General features: G+C 47.0%; 1 protein-coding gene across 5 annotated transcripts in view; it reads left to right on the top strand.

The window, feature by feature from the left end:
- Window positions 1-968: 968 nt before the first annotated feature.
- The window catches only part of TPPP (tubulin polymerization promoting protein), a 120,884-nt gene continuing 99,380 nt past the window's right edge, over window positions 969-22,472 (top strand). For 2 of the 5 annotated variants that reach the window (XM_075125523.1, XM_075125524.1), the window contains exon 1: window positions 1,109-1,258. In XM_075125523.1, the coding sequence (XP_074981624.1) occupies window positions 1,137-1,258 (122 nt within the window). In that variant the 5' untranslated portion in view covers window positions 1,109-1,136. Of the gene's footprint in view, window positions 1,259-22,472 lie in introns of all 5 variants that reach the window. The other 3 variants (XM_075125521.1, XM_075125525.1, XM_075125522.1) reach the window with 3 other exon arrangements.

Consider the following 22,472-nt stretch of genomic DNA (forward strand, 5'->3'; position numbering starts at 1 on the left):
GTATCCTCATTATATAGACTTCCTCTACACTTGCCCCTTTTCTTGCCTTTGCATTTAAGGGCTCCAGCTCCAGGGTGCTCCTCCCTGAGTACCTTTGTTGTTTAATCACACCTGTGATATATGACCTCTCCTTACCCCTAGCTAGTGCCTCTGAGACTAGGTTCCCTGTGCCCATAATGTGAGGAAGAGAGGTCCAGGCTAGGTCTACCTGGATCCTGCCAAATTTTAGACCAAAGTTCTCAAACTGTACTGCCAAAAAGAAAAAAACAAATGTAGTCACCCCCTGCTGTGTTCCAGCACAGCAGTACCACAAAATCCAGGATGTGTCACCTGGATCCTGCCAATTTTTGGCCCTAATGGCATAACTTCCACTGCTTAAATTTGTTTAGCTGCTTCTGCTGCATCTTAAAAATCCTGGCCCCAGGGCACAAACTCCAGATTAGCCCTTTTCCCACCTTCCAGGTACCAAAATGTGCTGGGGGGGGGGGGGGGAGGGGGAAGAGGGAAGGTGTTTGGTGATTTTCAGAGGAATAGTAGAAGCAACACTTGTTCTCGAGATTGATGGAACCATTTCTGCATTTGTGGCCAAACTCGGCCAGGCTCCCGAGGCCAGGTCCCTGCGGTGCTGGGATTCTGGGAACATCCAGGGTCAGATTTCCAAGGCGCTGGGAGCAGCAGCGGCTAACCAGGGTCCAGCGAGGCCGAGGAATTTGGCCGGCCCCAGGGCAACGTGGCCCCCTCTGCAAGGACAGACTTGGGGGTGGGGGTTGCAGGAGCAGCTAGGCTTGCTGCCAGGGGGCGCCGATGCCATGCGAGGGCTAGGATGCAAAACGCAGCCAGGGGCGCCGAGCTCCAGCCTTCCCGCAGCAGAGCCACCGCCCCCGCGGCGCTGTGATTGGCCTCCCGCTCGCTGCCTGCCCCCTACCTGCCCGGGCACCTGCCGCCGGGCCCCGGGCGCAGCAGCAGCGCCGGGGAGGCGCGCGAGGGGATAGAGAGCAGGCGCGGCGGGCCGGGCAGCAACCAGCCATTTAAGGCAGCGGCTCTGGGCGCGCTAATTCATTACCTCACACCCGACGGGAGCCAGGGCGGGGCCCGCCCCGCTCAGCCTATGGGGGCGGGCGCCGGGGCGGTCACCAATGCCAGCCCAGCGGGGGCGGGGCGGCGGCGCCCGGCTCGCGGTGGCTGGGCTTCCCTGCGTGCGTCGGCTCCCGGGTGGCTGCCAGGCTGGGGGGGACCCGCTCCCGCTCAGAGCCGAGGGGTAAGTGGGCGCCTTGGCAAGGGGGCGAGGGCAGCGCAAGGCGTCCCCGCGGCAGGCGGAGCGCAGGGCGCTGCCGGGGGCTGGCGCTGCGGGTGCCGCTGAGGCGCAGCGCGGGCTGCAGCCCCTCGCCATCCCCCGGCGCGCCGCGGCGAGGGCGGCAAGTGGAGCCGCCGCCGGGCTCCGGGACTGGCTGGCGGGGCTGGTGGCGTTAGCGGAGCGGCCCGGGATGGCTTCTCCTGGGCTGCCACCGCGCCGGAGAGCGGCGTTTGCGGTGGACTTTGCGCCGGAGCAGCTGCAGCAGCCTTTGCTCCGGCTCACCGGCAGGATGCGGTCGCTGCGCGCAACCTGCCCGGGGCGCCTAGGTGCGCTTGTTGCACGTTCCCGGCGTTATAGAACCATCTGCCCCCGGGGGGATAGAGAACCGGGCAGGGAGCTCGTCTTTAGCACCCTCCCAGCCTGGCCTTTTGCCCTCTTTGTTGGGGCGACGTTCCCTCTCCCACTGGGGTAGGAGCAGGAGAGAGGCGCAGTGTAAAGCTGTTTCCCTTCTCTGGATCGGCCATCAGACCAGTGCCAGGCAGCTGGGATCTTGCTCCAGCTGCATCTTGCCTAACAGTGCAGGATGGAGCCCGTGAGCGTTGGTAGCTGCATCCTTGAGTAGGACGCCTCCTCCCGCTCCCCTGCTTGGAGGACATGCGACAGCACCTGCCTTGGAGGGAGCTGGATTCTTGCATGGTTGATGTTAGTAGCACTCCCTGGGTGACTGTTTAGCCCGCGTCGAGCAATGCTCCCTTCATTCCACGCTGAAGAGAGCGCTGCCTTCACCGGACTTGTTCACCCAAATGTTCCAGATGATATCTGGCTCTGCATTAATCGTGTAAATGTTTTCATTTTATTTCACCTTACTAACGTAAAACTACCTATTCCTGTTTCCCCAGAGCTTCTTAAGTCCCTCATTATGAAATCCCTTGTGTTTTGATACAGAACAGGCAGTTGCCTTATAAAGTGTTTGGTGGGTAGAAAGCATCCAATTATTAAAAACATTTCAGTATTAGTTCGAGCTTTGTCATATAAAGCTACACAAAGCAGATCTAAACAACCCTCCAAAAATTCCAGCTTCCGGCATACAAGAATGCTCCCGGAGAACAGACTGACACCAGGTAGAAAAGCAAAATACCATATATAAGAAGGAAAAAAGTGAGAAAACACACAATATTTTAAATTAGCCAATTACCTTTTTCAGAGCTAGTTCATTATAAAAGTAAGTAGTTGAAATTAATACTTCAAACTCTGGTAAAACTAGTGGTTTGTGAATGGCTGCAGCTCTACTTTGGGCAAGTAGGATTTTTTTTTCCCATTAGTGTTGCAAAATATTAGTGTTTGAATATTCAAGTATGAAAACGGATTTTTTTTAAGTTCAGAAATTTGGTACAGTGCATACTTTTTTAATTGTTCCCTGGGAAACACAGCTTTTTCACCATGAACGCTTCAAAATGTCACTGGGGCAGTTTGTGCAAAGACTTGCCTTTCATTTTGACATAAACCAGGAAAACTTTGAAATGTGATTACAAAAAATGATTTTATTTTCGCTGATCTTGCTGCCAGGGGAGAATCTTTTAACACAGCTCTGTTTATGTCTTTAGATAACTTGTCCTTTATAATATTTGCATATCCATTCTCAGTGGGATTTAAAGATTCATTTTTCTGTTAAAATGAAAAATTGAGAACAAATGGGGAAGTGTAAAGAATTTTTATTGTAGGCTGTGTTCTCAGGCTTAAATGATGATTGTTAACAAGAGCACAGGTATGAAAAGTTTCAATTTTGGTTCTTAACATTTCAGCAATCGTTTCTTCTTGCCAGTAGCTACATGCCTTTCAAAATTAGTTACAACTTTTTTTTGTCTAATGGCTGTATTGAGCTCTTTTGTGTCTGTGACCACAGCCATATGACTGCAACCAGTGTGTCACTTGTGACTGCCTAAGTGCAATGTCCACTGTTAAGTATTAAAAGAGCGTTCGGTTTTATGGAGCCATGCATAGAACAATTCACAGATAATGTAGATCCTCCCCCTCACTATTATTATATTTAAGATTATTGTAACTGGAAAAAGGTCTGTATACATTGAAGTTTATGTATGGCAGTTATTTATCGTTCTATCTTAATACATGTTTTAGGCTACAGATTGACTGACTGTGCTGAAAATGGAGCTATTTTTATTTATGACATTCTAGCTACACTACATATAGCTAAATGCAGTGTGGCTTTTCCTAAACATTGTTTTGTTAGAGCCCTCAACTTTGTACTAAAACAACAAAGACAAACTAGTACTCTTAAGGAGGAGAGGCCACTAAGCCTATCTGATGGTTATGTGTATCATCTGTGCACAGACTAAAAGACTTAATTGTATGTCTAGGTATAGACTGACTAAAGGATAAGCCATCTAATGTTTCAATTTGGGTAACTAGCTGGACTGAAATGTGCGCTCCGAGAGGAAAAGCTCAATACAGTTACCAGGTAAAATAGCAATGCACCATAGAAATTCAAGCATTCTCTTGCATTACATAGTTTACTTGTCATACTAGTCTGATTTTTCTGCAGTATAAGGATGTGCCAATATTTGCAAACCAATTCTGATTTTCTTTGTGATGGTTCCCATAACAAGAACATCACTTTCTTCAGCATAATAAGCTGACTTACTTAGTAATAATAAGTAAGTAAGGCTGACTTACTTCACCCTCTTACTCATGCATACTTGCTGACCCTATTTAAGGAAGAGAGACCATAGTGTTTAGCAAAGTATTTTTAATTTTTCCTCTCTCTCTCTCTCTCTTTGAAAAGACCTTCTCATGCAGTGGATTTCAATGAAATTAAACTAGTTTGTCTCTTTTTCACTTGAAATGCCTCTCTTTGTAAATATGGCATGTGTGTCATTTTGGTGGGTCAGAGCAACAATTATCACCTTTTGCTTGTCATGAATAGACAGTTCTCTCACACTAGTGTTTTAAATGCTTGCTTTAAAAGTGGAGAAAAGATTGATATTAGTTGACCTGAAGACCTGCTATAGTTAAGTGTCTGTTATTATTGTTCATTTTAGAAATCTCGTGCTCAGACATCTCCCCAGTGAAAGTTATCTTTGGCCTCAAATTGGCACAAGTCTGGAGTAGATTATGTGCAGTGGGTTGAGAAGGAACTTTATCAGATTAAAAATGGAGATCATTGTGTACATATAGGCAGGAGAGGTTCTTACATGCTTCTACTAGCCAGTTAAAATGCTTGAGTTTAACAGCTTTCATGATGGGGATGTGCATGTGCTAGAATCCAAAATGGCTCTGCTTTCTTGTACACCATTTCTGCTCTGTGTTTGGGTTTTTTTTGCTTTTGGATTGTCAGCTGCTTTGTTCCTGGAAATGAGATCTGCTGGTTTTCTGGGTTGGGTGTGTGGCTGAATATCGGAATGCACAGGTACTAGCAAGCCTTGCCAGGCTGCAAGGGCCTTTTTCTACCTAAGGGGATTTATCTACAGTACTAGTGATATAGTGTCTCTCAGGTTGATTTTGTGCTGGCCTTGTTTTCTTGGCATGCAGTAATTCAAGATATGTTTACTCTCTAAGGACTATACCCTAGGGGTATGCTGGCATAACTCTGTAGGGTAGACAAAGCATACAGTGATGGAAGGGTTGTCTGTCTGTGTAGGAACACCACTTTTCTGAGCTAGGTCTATGGAAACATTCTTCTATTGACCTTGTTTTGTCTACACTGGGGATTAGGTTGGCAGACCTATGTCACTCGGGTGCGGATTTTTCACACACCCTGATCAACGTAGCTATGTTGACCTAAATTTAAAATGTAGATGAGACCTAAGTTTGAGTTCATCTGAACAAGTGGAAAATCATTCTCTGTGTGCTTGTGGTGCATGAGCATGAGACAGAGAGAGGCGGGTGGGGCAGTTAAATCAGCTTTTCCCAAGAAGAGGAGCTGTTTCAGGACTTTAGACTGGGCAGCAGGTATACAATTGGATTTTTAAAAGATAAGTAAATAAGAGGGAGCCTAAACTGTGCCGCTCTTATAGGTTTCTTTGCTGTTCCTTCTTTTTCTGCTATTCTTTTTGCACATATGTGCATGTGTGTGCATGTACATGTCTTTTGTGTGGTCTGGAAGCATGTAAACATGGACTTTATCTGGTGCTGGAATAATGCCAAAGAGCAAGAGTGACAACCCAGACTTCTTCAAGGTCCATGTAGTTAATGCAGATGCTGAAGCTTTCCCTGCATCTACAGTGCTACTGTCCTCCCCAGTGGTTCTCAGCCAGGGGTCCGGGGCCCCCTGGGGGGCCGTGAGCTGGTTTCAGGGGGTCCTCCAAGCATGACCAGTGTTAGACTCACTAGGGCCCAGGGCAGAAAGCCAAAGCCCCAGCGTACAGGATTGCAGCCCGGGGCCATGAGCCGTATCGCCCGGGGCTGAAGCCAAAGCCCGAGCAACTTAGCGTCACGGGGCCCCCTGTGGTGTAAGGCCCTGGGCAATTGCCTTGTTTTCTACCCCCTAACGCCCGTCTTGGCTTTTATATGCAGCAAAACAGTTGTTGTAGCACAGCTGGGCTGTGGAGGTTTTATAGCATGGGGGGGGGGGTGGCTTAGAAAGAAAAAGGTGGAGAACCTCTGGTGTACTACAGCTGTCATAGAGCTAATTGCTGGCAAATATTACTTGCTTCAGTGTACTTCTGTCTCTCAAAGTTTAAATGTAGGGGACATCAAACAAAATGAACATGTTAGAGAGATGTTTGAAGAAAACTGACCATATAGTGAGGCCCCTGAAGGTAACAGCCTGTTTCACTGAGGGAAGCGCATAGAAACAGTATGCCTGTTCCTGTCAAGATATTAAAGGCAAATTTAAAGTACAGCATTGAATGGAGTATTTAGCCTAATTAGTGCTTTGAAAGTGCAAGTCCTAACAAATTCTGTTGACAAAGGAATCCCTATATTGGAAGGACCTGAGACCTTTTGGTTTTGAAGTTAAATGTTAAAGACTCTGTTTATCTTGAAAGGACTTAAAGGAGCACCTGGTAAAGACAGTGTTTGTAACAGGTAACAGTCTGAGTTCCCTCTCAAAAGAAAAGGACTGGAACAGAATCCCTCAGGGAGCCTTTATTAGGGTATGTCTGTACAGGTAACCCAGGGAGGCATAACCATGCTAGCTTTAATTTAGCTAGCCCAGAGAACGACAGCAGCATAGACGCAGTGGCAGGGGCTAGCAACATAGTACATACAATACTTGCACTGCTAGCCTGTATTGAAGCCTGTGCCGACACATCTGCATGATGTGGTCATCCACACTAGCTAGACTAAAGCTAACACAGGCTATACCTACCCCATCTATGATCATGCCTTCACTTGCAGTGCGGACATACCTCCCCACTCTCCTAAGCTAAGCAATGTTGGGGTGCACCAGTCACTGAATGGCTAATCTTAAAGAAACTCACAGGTGGTTTCAGAAAGCACTGCTGATGATTCAGTGATGTCTTCCCCCCGCCCCCCATCTTATTTGGTACTGAACCACTGCCTGCACAGTATGCTGCTAGATGTACTTGCTCTTATGGATTAGCGGTAAAACTGATGAGGCCATTCATTCATAGAGTTTAAGTCCGGAAGGGACCATTAGATTATATAGTCTGATTTCCTGTATATCACAGGCCATTACATTTCACCCAGTTACACCTGTTTTGAGACCAATAACTTGTGTTTGACTGATATACGAAGGCATTCAGTCTTGCTCTGAAGAATCCACTGCTTCCCTTGGTAGTTTGTTCCAATGATGAATCACCCTCACTATTAAAAGTTTGTGCCTGATTTCTAATCTGAATTTGTCTGGCTCCAGCTTCCAGCCATTGGATCTTGTTATGCCTTTCTCCACTAGATTAAAAAGCCCTTTATACTTAGTAACTTTTTCCCTTGAAGGTACTTATACACTGTGATCAAGTCAGTCACCTCTTGATCTTCTTTTTGATAAATTATACAGATTGAGCTCTTAGTCTCTCACTGTAAGGCATTTTCTCTAGCCTCAAATCATTTTTGTGTCTCTTTTCTGCATCCTGACCAATTTTTCAACAGGTCATGACTGGCCATTAAAAATTCCACGGTGCTTATTGTAATAATAGGGCTGTTAACTCCATTTTCCTGACCAAATTCCATTTCTCTTAATTACATTCTGACTGATTTCCTGCTAGATTTTTAGTTGTTCACAGTATTCCATGTGCTAACTAGTTGTATAGAATTGCTGTACGCTTTTGAACAGCTGCTGTGCTCCTCCCCATTTTAGTGGTGGGTGAAATGATCTCTTATCTACCTCCTGGAGAGTTGAGTCCTCATTAGGCAATGTTTTGGAAAGTGTTTTAAGATCCACGGATGAAAAGGTGCTATAGAAGTTCAAAATAGTAGTATACTACAGAAAAGAGGTCAGAACATGAGTGGTTCAGGCTGATACGGAAGCTCTCCCAAGGTTAGTGGCTTGACTTAATTTGGCCCAGGCTCTTATCTGGAATTAAAGGCTACTGTTGCTGGAACTCTGGAGCTGTTTATTTAATGAAATACAGGAGACAGTTGAGAAGAGCTACCAGGCTAAAATAGAAAAAAAATACTTTGAAATTATCACTTTGTATGACTATTTTGTCCAGCCGCTTCCTCACAGCATAGCAAGGAAATGACTGGACTGAATAGTGGTGGCTCCTTTCATGCTGTATTGTAATCAAGTGAATTTGGACCCAGCCTTTTCATTGCAAATAGTGGAATATTGTTCATATATTTCTGTGAAACCTGTAGTGGACCTGTTGGCTTGCTTCCTTCCTATGCATGGACAATTGCAGAATATTGTGGGCTTGATTCTTTGTTCCACTACAGTCCATTGGAGCTACTTTGCCAGCAAATGGCAACCCAGCAGATCTGGGAATAGACTGAATGTAGGAGGAATCCTCAGGTGATGCAAAGCTAGTAAGGTGGAGAATAACTCATCATACAATTCACCTGCATACTGAGGTGTTGATGTTGCCGGTTGGAGTAAAAAATTCTTGTTACAATGTGATTGTGAGGAATGTTGTGTGTGTATGATATTACTGTACATGCCAGAGGTGTATGTGACTTATTTACAGAGCGGTGGAGTTTAGCTGTGTGTGTGTGTGTGTGTGTTAAGGTATGTTAAAGAAGGATATCTTAACTGGATATATCCTTGCTTTTAAGGGTTAATGTTGTGGTGTGTTCCCCCTTTAAGCAACCTGAGGAAGTTTCTGTTTTCTTTGTGGAAATTGAACTTACTTTACTTTATGTACATCAGCAATCTTGCAACATTTATAAATTATAAAGGTAGTTATCTTTGGTTTTTGTAATAAAACAATAACAACCATTTGGTTCTCAGATCAGAATCAAGTCTCTTTTTTTTGTTTCTTTTATCTAAAGCAGTTCTCTTGAATGGCATGTGTAACTTCATAAAAGTCTGAAATACTATTTTGCAAACTAAAAGAAGCATTAGGAAAGGTGTGTAATCAGTATTATTATTATTTATTATTATTATTACTGTGTATGTAAATTGGCGGCAATGAGCATTTCAACAGTTGTCTTTATGCAGCTCTGTATAGTCTACCTGCCTTACCCTGTCCATAGTGCTAGGCACAAGTACGCTTTTAGGCACACAGTTCCTCATAAAGCCAATGAAATGAATGAAAGTTGCATGGCTAAGTCCTTCACAATGCTTTGAAAAATTGTGGAAAAGATCTTTAGGCTTCACTCTGCAGTGAACAGTACATGGTCCACATCTCACAGCAATCATGCCATTTGCTGACTAAGTTGAGTGCTCAGTATCGCACAGATTTGGGCCCAAATTGAAGAAATTCAGTCCAGAGCAGAGCTCAAAAAGGGACTGCAGTAACTCTGATTCTAATTGATAGCTGTAGAGGCACTGCAAGGGAAGCTTGCACTGAATTGCCACAAGCAACTACATCTGAATAAAGAAAAGGAGTACTTGTGGCACCTTAGAGACTAACCAATTTATTTGAGCATGAGCTTTCGTGAGCTACAGCTCACTTCATCAGATGTTTACCGTGGAAACTGCAGCAGACTTTATATACACACAGAAATCATGAAACAATACCTCCTCCCACCCCACTGTCCTGCTGGTAATAGCTTATCTAAAGTGATCAACAGGTGGGCCATTTCCAGCACAAATCCAGGTTCTCTCACCCTCCACCCCCCCACACAAATTCACTCTCCTGCTGGTGCTAGCCCATCCAAAGTGACAACTCTTTACATAATCAAGTCGGGCTATTTCCTGCATAGATCAAGGTTTTCTCACATCCCCCCCACCCCCATACACACACAAACTCACTCTCCTGCTGGTAATAGCTCATCTAAACTGACCACTCTCCAGGTTTAAATCCAAGTTAAACCAGAACATCTGGGGGTGGGGGGGTAGGAAAAAACAAGAGGAAACAGGCTACCTTGCATAATGACTTAGCCACTCCCAGTCTCTATTTAAGCCTAAATTAATAGTATCCAATTTGCAAATGAATTCCAATTCAGCAGTTTCTCGCTGGAGTCTGGATTTGAAGTTTTTTTGTTTTAAGATAGCGACCTTCATGCCCCTCTGCCATGTACATTGGTCAAACTGGACAGTCTCTACGTAAAAGAATAAATGGACACAAATCAGATGTCAAGAATTATAACATTAATAAACCAGTCGGAGAACACTTCAATCTCTCTGGTCACGCAATCACAGACATGAAGGTCGCTATCTTAAAACAAAAAAACTTCAAATCCAGACTCCAGCGAGAAACTGCTGAATTGGAATTCATTTGCAAATTGGATACTATTAATTTAGGCTTAAATAGAGACTGGGAGTGGCTAAGTCATTATGCAAGGTAGCCTGTTTCCTCTTGTTTTTTCCTCCCCCCCCCCCCCCCCCCCCAGATGTTCTGGTTTAACTTGGATTTAAACCTGGAGAGTGGTCAGTTTAGATGAGCTATTACCAGCAGGAGAGTGAGTTTGTGTGTGTATGGGGGTGGGGGGGATGTGAGAAAACCTTGATCTATGCAGGAAATAGCCCGACTTGATTATGTAAAGAGTTGTCACTTTGGATGGGCTAGCACCAGCAGGAGAGTGAATTTGTGTGGGGGGGTGGAGGGTGAGAGAACCTGGATTTGTGCTGGAAATGGCCCACCTGTTGATCACTTTAGATAAGCTATTACCAGCAGGACAGTGGGGTGGGAGGAGGTATTGTTTCATGATTTCTGTGTGTATATAAAGTCTGCTGCAGTTTCCACGGTAAACATCTGATGAAGTGAGCTGTAGCTCACGAAAGCTCATGCTCAAATAAATTGGTTAGTCTCTAAGGTGCCACAAGTACTCCTTTTCTTTTTGCGAATACAGACTAACACGGCTGTTCCTCTGAAACCTACATCTGAATAAGGAGATTTCATTTCTCCAGTTGCTAATCCCTTTACTCGGTATAAATGTTAACCCCAAAATGAGGAAAAAATTCCATCTGAGTTTTGTCCCTGTTGCTTTAATGTGACACAATTCTATTTTCTGTTTGTAATTATTTATCTATAAATGCACTTATGGAATATTTTTAAAACAGCAAGATCAAATTTTGTCTATATTTAAGCAAAACAGAGAGAGAGATGCAATCAAGAAAAAAGAAAAACTAAAAAACTAAAAGGGTTTAGTGCTATATGCTAATGTTGGGGTTTAGAGAGCATGACCCCTTTAAAACCTCATCCTGAGGGAGAGGAAGCGCTGGTTGTTCCGAGGGGAGGAGAGTGAGGGCCTACAGTGAACAGGCCTTTATGTAGTGAAGCACCCAAGAACCGGTCCGAAGCCCAGGAGGGACAGAGCGGCTGACCGGAGACATCCCAGGACAGGAGCTAGGAGGAGCACCATATCAGGAAGGAATCCCCTGAGGAGCACAAACCAGAGCCAGACCCAGTATTACTGTCACCCAGAGCTGTATGGGCCTGTGAGTAATGGGGCTTGTGACTTTGCATTGAAAATAAGAAGGGAGCCTGTAGCTAGCTAAGTTGAGAGGTTGTCGCTCTGGATTTGCAGAGTGTGGCAGAAGGGGGCACTGGAAGGGTGTGTTTCGGGAAAGTTCACTGGCACGGAAGACAACCAGGAGCACCCAAGACTCACTGCCTGACTGGAACTCTGCCCAGGATTCCTGAACTCTGAGTCTAGATGCAGGGCTTGACCCCTGTGGGTCCACATTTTGGATGTACCCCTGTTCTTCCTCTCTCCCTGTCTTCTACCCCCTCTTGTTTTTTCCCATTCATCACTTTAAAAATAAATATTTCCCTTCTTTATATTTGGTGTACTATTGTGTGTGTTTACTGTAGGGGGTTTGGAGCAGGTGCCCATGGGATGGAAGGGAGTTTTGCTGCATTCCAGGGCATGCCTTTTCTTGCCCAGAGCTGCCCACAGAACAAATTCTATCTTGGCCACAAGGGCGCTATTGTTACATCTGGTGGCCCGTATGGGGACTTCAGCTGGGAAGTCTCTGAAGCTCGGGATGTGCTTCCCCGCCCTTGGTGTAGCATTCTGTCCCCCATTAGTGGGGCTAGGCCAGCTATAGCTCTATGAGCCTGCTACAGACTTGGCTAATAGAGGAATATCTTTTAGCTCATGCATTAAGATCAAGAGGTCCTGGGTTTGATCCCTGCTGCTGACGACTCCAAATGGGTATGTGCAGTACACACATGCACACAGCGACATCATGCACCCTGAGCACTACTCTGCAGAGCAAAGAGACACCTGAGTGATTTCTCTCAGTCAGAAAAGCAAAGAGAGGGGATTACTAGAAGATGTGTGCCAAGGTGTGCGGTTCTCAGAAACTAAGGGGGTGCTGTTGATGGGGTTTCTGGAAAAGATGGAACCCAGTGAAATTGAGGAGAACCTAGATGCAGCGGGAATACTGGAGAGAGTGAAGAGCTGCAGCTGTATTTACATCCATGTAGTGAAAGGCCTGGTATCTCTATGTACTCACTCGAAGGAAGTATCTGGACAAGGCTCCCAAATTGCTGCAGGTGGGAGTTACCCCCTAGAAAATCCTGGGACCAGAACAGCGCTTTGTTGGTACGCTCGCATCACTTGAGGAGGATTCATTAGAGAGGAATTAATCTCAGCACTGGGAGGTGCTCTGGCACCTGCAGCACCCAGAATGTTAGAGTGGGCTAACAAGCTGGGGAATGCCCTCAAAGATGCATTGAAGCCTGCATATGAAAATGACCATACAAGCAGTTATGTTCTTTCTCAGGAGTGTCACCCATATCCTTGGGGAAGGATGATTATGAGACCTGGAGGGATTTTGCAGTGCCCCTTGCCCAAGAGTGGGAATGCTCAGATGCCCAGAAGCAGAAATGGGTGCTCAAGAATCTGTGTGGACCTACCATCTGAATCGTCCAAACCCTGAAAGACTCCCAACTGGCTACAATGGTGCAAGACCATTTAGCCACTCTTGAGAGCATCTACAGCAACACTGACAATGGTGAAGAGCTGTATTATCATTTCCATCACACCTATCAGGAGCCCCGTGGACGTCTGTCAGATTTCATCAAGAGACTAGAGCACTTGCTGCAACAGGTAGTGATTCCGCTGGGTTGGACCAGATCCTTCGGGTCACCCAACAAGATGGGATGATAATGTGGAAGGAGGACCCAACCCTCCCCTGTTCCATGATCCTATCTGAGAATACCTGAAGAGGAGGAGTGATCATTGTGGGTGGATGCAGTGATGCAGCTGAAGAAGGCAGGGAGTTACACTGCTGTAGGGCTCGAAGAAAGGGAAGAGGCCCCATCGGTGGTGGCTCTGAGAGAATTGACCTGAGAAGTGGCCATGGTGAAGACTGGGACAATCCCCATCTTGCAGGTGGCAGGGTAAGTAGCAGGAGTGGGCTGCAAAGGGAGGACAGTTGAAGGGGTGATAGTCCACAAGAAGATACCTGTTACAACTGAGAGAGAATTGGGCACTATGCCTTGGACTACCAGAATGAGACAGACAATGTAGCTGTATCCCGACAACTGTAGTGAACTGTTGGGGAGCTTCAGGGAAACCCTGAAAGTCCAAAGCTCCCCAGGAAAAACCACAGACAAAGGTTAAACCAAATGGGCTGATAGGACCCCAGACTGCAGTGTTTATCCGTATAGGAGGATGATTGTGTGAGGCATTGTTGGACAGCAGATGGCAGATCACCATACTTTATTAATCTTGCGACCAAGAACACCTGCGGTATTTATTGTTGCACCCCCTGTCTGGCCTGACAGTCTGGGAAATGGTTGTGACTTCTGCCCTTATCGGGGATATATCCTTTTGAAGGTCCGATTTCTGAAGGACAACACAAGGCAACCCAGGAAATAGAAACGTTGGTGCTGGTCTGCTCAGATCCGGAATGAACAATGTGTACACCCTGAATCCTAAGAACAAATGTAAACCAGTTCCAGAGATTGGGGTGGAAGTTCCATGAGATGGTGGGAAACAGCTACCTGCAGGAGCTGCCAATGCATGCTTTATGTAAAGCTGCATATTGGAGAGTGAGGGGGCCCGCATCCCAAGAGGAAATTGAGGATAAACCCTTGGGGAGGGACAGTTTCCAGGTGGATTCCTCTCTTTCTGCTCAGTGAAAGGACTGCCTGTGTGAGAACTTAGTCGAAAGGAAGGCTGTTTTCACTATGCACAAGTGGAATATAAGTTGTGCTCAAGATGTGGAGCACCATGTCCAAATGCAGGACAACTGGCCTTTACGAGAGGGGTCAAGATAATTAACCCCCACTGACATCGAAGATGTGAGGCGGCACCTGTGGGAGCTGGCCGAAACTAGTATCGTTGAGGCATCCGGGATCCTATAGACGTTGCCAGTTGCTGTAGTGCAAAAGAGAAGTGGCAAGGTGTGCATGTGCATTGATTATCACACTCAGAACTGGTGGACGCTCCACAACCAGTACATAATACCTGGGCCAATGATACCTTGGATAGCCTGAAAGGCAGTTGCTGGTTCTCTATCCTTGATCTCTGCAGTGGATACTATCAAGTATCCATGGCACAGAAGGACCAGGAGAAGACAGCTTTCATCTGCTCCTTGGGATTTTACCAGTTTAATCATGTGCTTTGGGGGGTGTCCAGGGTTCTAGCCACATTTTAACAATTCATGGTGTGGGTGGTAGGGAACGTGCACCTGTTAGAGTGCCTGGTGTACCTGGATGACATTGTGGGATTTAGGCACACTTTAGGAGAACATGAAGCTCGACCATGCAAAGTCCTGGAGCTTTTGGAAGAGACTGGCTTCAACTTATCCCTGGACAAGTGCATCATCTGCCAGATGTTTGTAAGGCATGTGGGACACACAGCATCTACAGATGGTATGATTGCGGACCTGGAGAAAGTGAAGGCATTAACCACTTGGCCAAGGCCCATGACCTTCAAGGAATTAGTTATTTCTGGGATTCTGTGGCAATTACCGCAGGTTGATAAAGAATTTTCCCCACATTCTGCATGCAACCACAGAGCTCACTGAGGGATATCCCCCATAAATAAGAAGGGGAACCCATGCCGGGATCAATACTTTAATGTGAGTGCACCTTTCAGAAAGCAGTGGACTGCCGAGTGTAAAAAAGTTTTCTGGAAAAACATTCGACAACTCACTCAAGCACCTGTCTTGGTGTACGCTGATCCCACCCAGCCACGTGAGTTTCATATTGATGCATGCTATACCGGGTTAGAAGCTGTCCTTTATCAAAAACACAAGGGCAAATTTCAGCCAGTAGCTGTTGCAAGTCGAGGCCTCACGCCCCCTGCGAGGAACTACACTGCTCATCAAGTGGAGTTCCTGGCATTAAAGTGGACTGTGTGAGAGGTTCCATGACTACCTCTATGGGGCTGAGTTTATCGTGAAGACTGATGATAACCTTTTTGCTGTATGTCAAGAGAACAGCAAAATTATCTGTAGCAGGGCGCCGGTGGTTAGCAGCACACTCTGCCTATGATTTCACCATGCATTATTGGCCCAGGCAATGGATGCAGATGCCTTGTCTCGTTGGCGTTAAACTGAGGACTGATCACTCAATGCTTGGATGGATGTGGGGATTCCTGATTTGAGAGCATTATGCCAGTGGGTATCTGATGTAGAGGATAAATCCACAACTAATGGAGAATGAGTGATTGACTATCTGTGGTACCACCAGAAGCCACACCCACAGTCTACTCAAGCTTTACTAGAGTAAAGGACCCTCTGCTGCCCAGACTGAGGGATGAACAGATGAAGCATTCCCAGTGAGCCGATTCACAGATGAAGGATCCCCTTTATGGGTTGGAAAGGGGAAAGGACCTCAAAGCTATGTGGGTGAGTCGCCCAAAGGGAGGTCCTTTTGCTAAAGGAATGGATCCACCTATTGGTTTGCGACAGGAGACTTTTTAATGAGGGCAGAAGCCCATCGTGTTCACACCTGCACCAGGTGTAATCTGACAAGACTGCCTAAGCAGGCAGTTCCTCTTGTCAACATCACAAGTTTGGCACCCAGGAAGTGTGTCATTATGGATTTTCTGTCTAGAGCCTGACCACTGGGGTACTGCTAATATCTTTGATGGTGACTGACCATTTTACTTGTTACGCCCAGGCTTACCCCACCAAGGATCAGAAAGCTTCCATGGTTTCCAAAGGCCTGCTTGAGAAGGGATTTTGGGAGCTGGTTAATAAAAGAACCGTGCAAGATCATGGGGATCAAAAAGTCTCATGCCACCCATTACCATTTGCAAGAGGATCTGCTGCCAGAACAAGTGAACTGCACATAGTTCAGCATGCTGGGAACCCTGGAGCCTCGGCAGAAGAAATACTGGAGCTGGCATGTGGAGCACTTGGTACGTGCCTATAATTGCACTTGGCATGATGCAACTGGGTACACACCATATATGCTGATGATTGCTTGAGAAGCCCAATTGCCAGTTGATCTCTGAGTGTTTTCACACGGGGCGCTACTGGAAACCTATTTGGGGTATGAGACTTGCTGAGCGATCAACTGAAGGAGGCATATCAGATAGCGACACAAGTCTCGGGTCATCAGAATCAACAAAACAAAGCCCTTTAGGACTGGTGAGTGAGGTAACAGGAGCTCCAGATTGGTGATTGAGTTTTGGCCTGGAATCAGGGAAAACACAAAATTGCTGGCTGATGGGAGTCGCACCCATACTTTGTAGAGGAGAAACTCTGGGACCTACCAGTATATTATATATGCTCAGAGGGCAGTTATGACCCTGCCAGATCTCTCTGCTGGAATCATCTGTTACTTGTGGGACGAGTACTGTTCCCTAATGAGGATGTTTCCATGGATTCTGAGCCTGCCAGCACCATGAGTTGGACGTGGTCCTGATGATGATCTACCTGGTCTGTCTGGATGCCCAGCTCCTGGGGGAGTGAGGATGAAGTGAGGTATAGCAGACATCCTGTTTAGGAGGCTCCCACAGCATTGGTCCTCCTTGTCATTGCACAAAGACATGGTGAAGGTGGAGATCCCATGCTGACCGTTCCAGAGGCTCCACTGTGAAGTGAGTCCCTTACACTGCCAAAGCTGTGGGGGGCCCTAGAGGGCCCAATGTGGGAAGAGAATGCTGTACTTTGAATGGCCACTCTAAACCTACATGCCCTTGACTTCATGCCTTACGGACCTGTCCTTTTGCCTCCATGGTGAGTGGTAGCACTTCAGCTGGTGCCTGACAGCCAGCCTAGCTGTTCCTCCAAGGAAGGGCAGCCTGGACATGTGCTGATGTATGATCATTTATACCACAGGGTGGGAGGGGGGGGAAGCAAGTTGCCTTGTGGGAACCTATTCCACCCCCAGAGTCCTGTGGGTGTAAGGACCCAGGGACTAGAACCCAGTTCTGCAGAGTTTGGGGTGTCTGATATTCCCATAGTGCCACCCCACAGCCAGGCAGAGCTGCATCCAGGGATCACTGCAGAGAGTAGGCACTGCAGGAAGTACCACCCAAGAGACCTGGAGTGACAGTACCCTGTGGCCTGCTGATTTGGCCAAGTGCCCTTCCTTAACCCCAGGAGTTGCCCCAGGAAGTTGTCTGGGCCACCACACAGACTTCAGACTGCTTCAACGCCGGAGTTTGCCTTGTCTTCTGATCTCCGGTCTCTCATTCCAGTCTGGATTCAACCCCTATTCCTGCCTCTTGATGCTAGCCTGGTACTGCCTCTGATCTCCAGTCTTCGACCTCGATCAGACTCTGACCTGGTTGCTCACGGGACCTGGCCTTGCCACTCCTCCAACGCCTGCCTGGTGACTCCCATCCCTGGTGGTCAGACATCATCCCACCTGAGACTTCTGCACCAGACTGCCTAAGCCTGGGTCCCTTACAGTGGGTTGGATGCTGGGGATGCTCTCAACCAGTAGGGGACCTGGGTCTGCTGTTGGAGATCTGCTGCCTAGAGTTGCCCACCTTGCTGTGGACAACAAGGATTATTTTTTGTTGGGGTTTAGAGAGCATGGCCCCTTTAAAACCTTGTCCTGAGGGAGAGGAAGGGCTGTTTATTCCAGGGGGAGGGGAGGGGAGGGAAGGGAAGGTAGAAGGACCCACAGGGGCATGTGTGTGCCAGTAGCTTCAGCCAAGAGGGCCTACTGTGAGCAGACCCTCATTTAGCAAAGCAGCCAAGCATGGACAACGGGTGTTGTAGGCCAGGGGAGGCTTAGCCCTGTCCATGCTCCACCCCTGAGGCCCTGCCCTCATTCCCCCACAGGGTGGCCGGGGCAGGCAGGCTGGGGCTACTTTGGCCTCAGGGGGAGGTGGGGCTTGGGGATCCTCCGGCCATGCGGGGGGGGCCTCGGGCAGAAGGGGTGGGGCTGGGGGCTAGCCTCCCCGAGGGACCGGTTCACTCACCACCTATGCAGCTAAGAACTGATTCAAAGCCCAGGAGAGACACAGTGGCTGACCAGGGATGCCCCAGGATGGGAGCCAGATGAGCACTGTGCCAGGGAGGAATCATCTGAGAAGGACACTCTGGAGCTGGACCCAGTATCACTGTCGTGCACAGCCGTACGCGGCTGTGAGTACTGGGGGTTGTGACTTGGCCTTGGGCAGAGACAATGTGTAACTGTTGATAGTGGGAGGGCCAATTTAAAGTAGCGGTTTTCAAACTTTTTGAGCTAAGCTCCCCCTTTGTGTTACAAATTTTGGTTATGCCCCTCCCACCCAGACAAAAAGAGGTGAGTCGGGGTGGACGTGGCACTCCTGCCCCGAGCCCCGTTGTGCTGGGCTGAAGCCTAAGCCATCTGGCATCACCGCTGGCTCCCCTGAACTTTCCTCTGTGCTCCCCAGATGGCGTGCCCCATAGTTTGAAAACCTCCAATTTAAAGGTTCTGGTGGTATGCAGCGCGGTTTAGGGCAATGCATATAAACCCTGGCAGAAAGCTGGGGGAGGGGGAGCAAGTGACCCTCCTCCCCCTAGGCAGCACCTCTTGGGAGGTTGTTGCTCTGTGTGGGTTTGCAGAGAGCGTTTGAAGAGGGCACTGCAGGGTTTTGCTGGAGAAAGTTTACTGGCACCAAAGACAGCCAAGACTCTGCAGGACTGGAACTCTGCCCAGTATTCTGGAACGCTGAGTCTAGATGCAGGGCTTAGTCCCCGCAGGTCCTCGCGTTGGATGTTACCTTGTTCTACCTCTCCCCCTATCTTCTACCCCTCTTGTTTTTCCCCATTTATGACTCTGCACATCTATATTTCCCTTCGCTATATTTGTACTATATTCGTACTATTCAGGGGTGTGTGTGTATATATACTCCGGGGGCTTAGGAACAGGTGCTGCTGGGGCGAAAAGGAGCTTCTTGGGAAGGAACTGCCCCGCAGAGCAGTCTCCGTCTTGGCAACAAGGGCACTATAGTTACAACCAATTAAAATCTCTCTTGTATAAACAGCATCTAGAATGCTCTGTTAAAAATTGTGTTTCTGCCTTTTGCTTAGATTGCTCGGAAGGATATAAGCAGTGTTGGATGCACCTGCTAATTGTGCCGAATATTTTTTAAATGAGGACTGACTAACGTGATGTTTTGATCACTATTTTGCTTCAGAATTTGAAAAATTTGAAAATTCTAGCCTATACGTTCCACAAATTGCCCAAAAATATGGGTTCTGATCCTACTTGCATTGAAGTCAATGGCATACCTGCCAATACTTGAAAATAAACAAGATTGTAAGGAACATAAAACTCGAGGGTCATACACTTGGCTACTGATGAAGGCTGAGCACTGTGTATTATCCAACTTAAGTACATATGGCTTTTCAGTTTTAAGGACCAGCTGAGAAGGTATTTGAGGGGGAAGAAATCTTTGCTTGGCTGGCCTCAGAAACTGACAGTGTAGCTGTGGCAGGTGAGGCTGGAACTGTTGTGACAGTGAAATTAGACAAGGAGAGGAAAATTCCAAGCAGACTTGGATGGGAGTAAAAATGACTTGTGAAGGCGAGGTGAAAAATGTCCTGACAGAAGATTATGCACTCCTTGTTTCTTCTGTAGGCTGAGCTTATTCCATACACTGGGGCTCCTTGCATCCATCCGTTCCACTCCCCCCCCCCCCCTCCAAAAACAAACAAACAAACCTCCCTCTGTGCAGATACCTCCCCATCCTCCTCTGTTTCAGGGACTCCCTGCCATGTGCCAGGGGCTCTGTGTCCAGTACGCCACCTGCCCCCCTCATTTCCCCCTTCCCACTATTCTCCTCCCTGCCACATACAAGGGGTTCTGTGTCACCCCATGTCCCCCGCCCCCCATACTATTGTCCCCCATTCATCCCTATTTTCCTTCATACCAGGGTTACCTATTTGTCCCCTGCCCCATGCCAGGAGCTGGGCCACTCTTCCCCCCACAGCGCGCCCCCCCCTTCCCTCCTACCGCTTTTTTTAACTCCCTTTCTGAAAGAGAAATGTTTCATGGTGTCAGCATGTTAAACTAGTGGAAGGCTGGGCAGATATTATGCTGGAAGGTGTTAATGGCTGCCATCAACCATTTCTTTGATCTGTAGAGAATTACTGAGATGGCTGAAACTGCTGGCTCTGAGGGTGTGTTCACATTGCAATTGAAAACCTGTGGCTGGCACCTTTCAGCTGCCTTGGGCTTGTGGGGCTTTGTCGAAGGGGCTGTTTAATTGCGGTGTAGACATTTGAGCTTGGGCAGGAATCTGGGCTCTAAAGACCCGGGGATGTGTGTGTGGGGGGGTCTGTCTACACAAGCCCCGTGAGCCCCAGTCAGCTGGCATCACAGGGGTCTACTTGCAGTGTAGACATACCCTATGCGTGTCCTCCCTCCTCATTTCCTACCTTTTGGTTTTTCTGATTTTTCACTGAAATTGAGTTCAGCTCACTGATACCTAGGATATTCCCTACCATTTTGGAATTGATCTCCGGCAGTGTTCAAAAGTTGTCATGCTACAGACCGAGAAATGCCACCAAGTTGCCACTCAGCCAACTAAACAAATATGCATATAGAAAAGGAGTACATGTTTTCATTGATCTGCATAAAGACTGTTCCCATTTATCCTATTTAGCAGGCAGGGAAATGGGGCGGCCAATCAGATGGGATTTCCCCATAGACTAGTTTTTTTCCTCTCCATAAACTCATAGTAGGGTCTGAAAACTCAGAGGGTTGGTATCTATGCCTGGCAATTTTATCTTCAGTGGAAGTAAAAGAAGGCCTATGATCTGAGGCTTACAGTTGTTTGGGAGGCATACACTGTTGACTAGAGGTGAAGTTGATAGTAGGAACCTATTGCCCCACAAATTAGAAAAAAAATTATCACCCTGGGATATAATGCTTGAAGGAATTGTTGCAATCTGAGATGAAGTTTTCCAGCCTGTAGGGAAATAGATTTTCTTATAAATGTAATCTTTTCACTGTGGGCTCAACTCTTCCTGTCCCACTCTACAGGCATGGAAGGCTCAGAATTGCCACAGTTCTCTCCTTTGGGTGGGAAGCAGGCTATGTAGAGGCCAGTCAAGGGAAGCTGCATCTTTGGTGTCCCATGGAGCAGTGGTTCACAGTGGTTCCCATGGAGCAGTGGTTCCACATCTGTGTCATTGAAATTTAGGGTTTGGAGTAAGCAGGGGCTGGAGGCAGGGTGGATAAGCTCATGGCAATTCCTTTGCAAGGGAGAATGTAGCTGGTAAAACTGCTGATTCTTTTTCTCCCAACCTCAGTGGAGAGTCCAATCAGGATTTGTCCCTGTGTGCCTGTCTTTAAAAATGTCTTCTGTTCCTGTAAATAATGTGGGCTGAAAACTTTACTTATTTAGTTCACAAGACTTTTGACCTTGTCGCAGCCAGCTGGTGAATAGTTTTAGAGAAAAAAAAAATTACTGATCAGCGAGGAGAGTAATAATTCAAAACTGTTTTAAGATACACAGCTCTCTCTCAGCTTAGCTGGATTGTGTCTAAGAAATTGAGGCTGTAAATAATTATACACTGCATAGTTAGTAGAATAAATTGGCTGGATTGCTCTAACCCCTTGACTCCTCTATCCTAGAATGTACACTTCAGTTGATACAAAAGCTAGTGTCTCTCCATAGTTAATGTTGAAGCAAGGCTTCCATTATAAACCTGTGGTGACACCCATTTGAAAGCAAGCTACTTGAAATCTTAGGTGTGGTCTGGTGCCAGGCCAGAATATTTCTGGAAAGCTGGAGACAAATTGGACAAGGCATTTGGGAAAGGAAATAGGGAGGTTCGAAAATGTAGGCGATCTCACTTTAGAGAGTTTTCTAATGCTGTGTTGTAATGTCGTAACTCAGAAATGGTTTGGTGTAGATATCTTACATTTGAGTTAATAGGCTGCCATTGGTGAGGAGTGATACCTTTGTCTAGTTCTGTGTGGGGTGGGAGAAAGAACAATACTTACACTAGAAACATCAATGTTCCGAATGCTTCATGCTGGCTCGTGCCTCTTTTACACAAAATATACTGACTTGCTCTGCTGCTTCCGAAGCAATGTCAGGGCCTTGGTGCAGCAGGTCACAAGGGGCTGGGCTGGACACCGTCTGCAGTAACTGCTTTAAAACATGCAAGACCCACAGATGTTTCTGTAGAGTTTATAAACTACTGAAATTATAAACCCCACAGGAAATTTAAAGCCAGTGAAACCCACAGGTCTTCCATATTTGAGGGTTGGTAAATAGAAAAGACAATCTCTGCTTTCATTTAAAACATCCCAGG

This window comes from Caretta caretta, chromosome 2 (genome assembly GCF_965140235.1).
Source record: "Caretta caretta isolate rCarCar2 chromosome 2, rCarCar1.hap1, whole genome shotgun sequence".
Taxonomy (NCBI): domain Eukaryota; kingdom Metazoa; phylum Chordata; order Testudines; family Cheloniidae; genus Caretta; species Caretta caretta.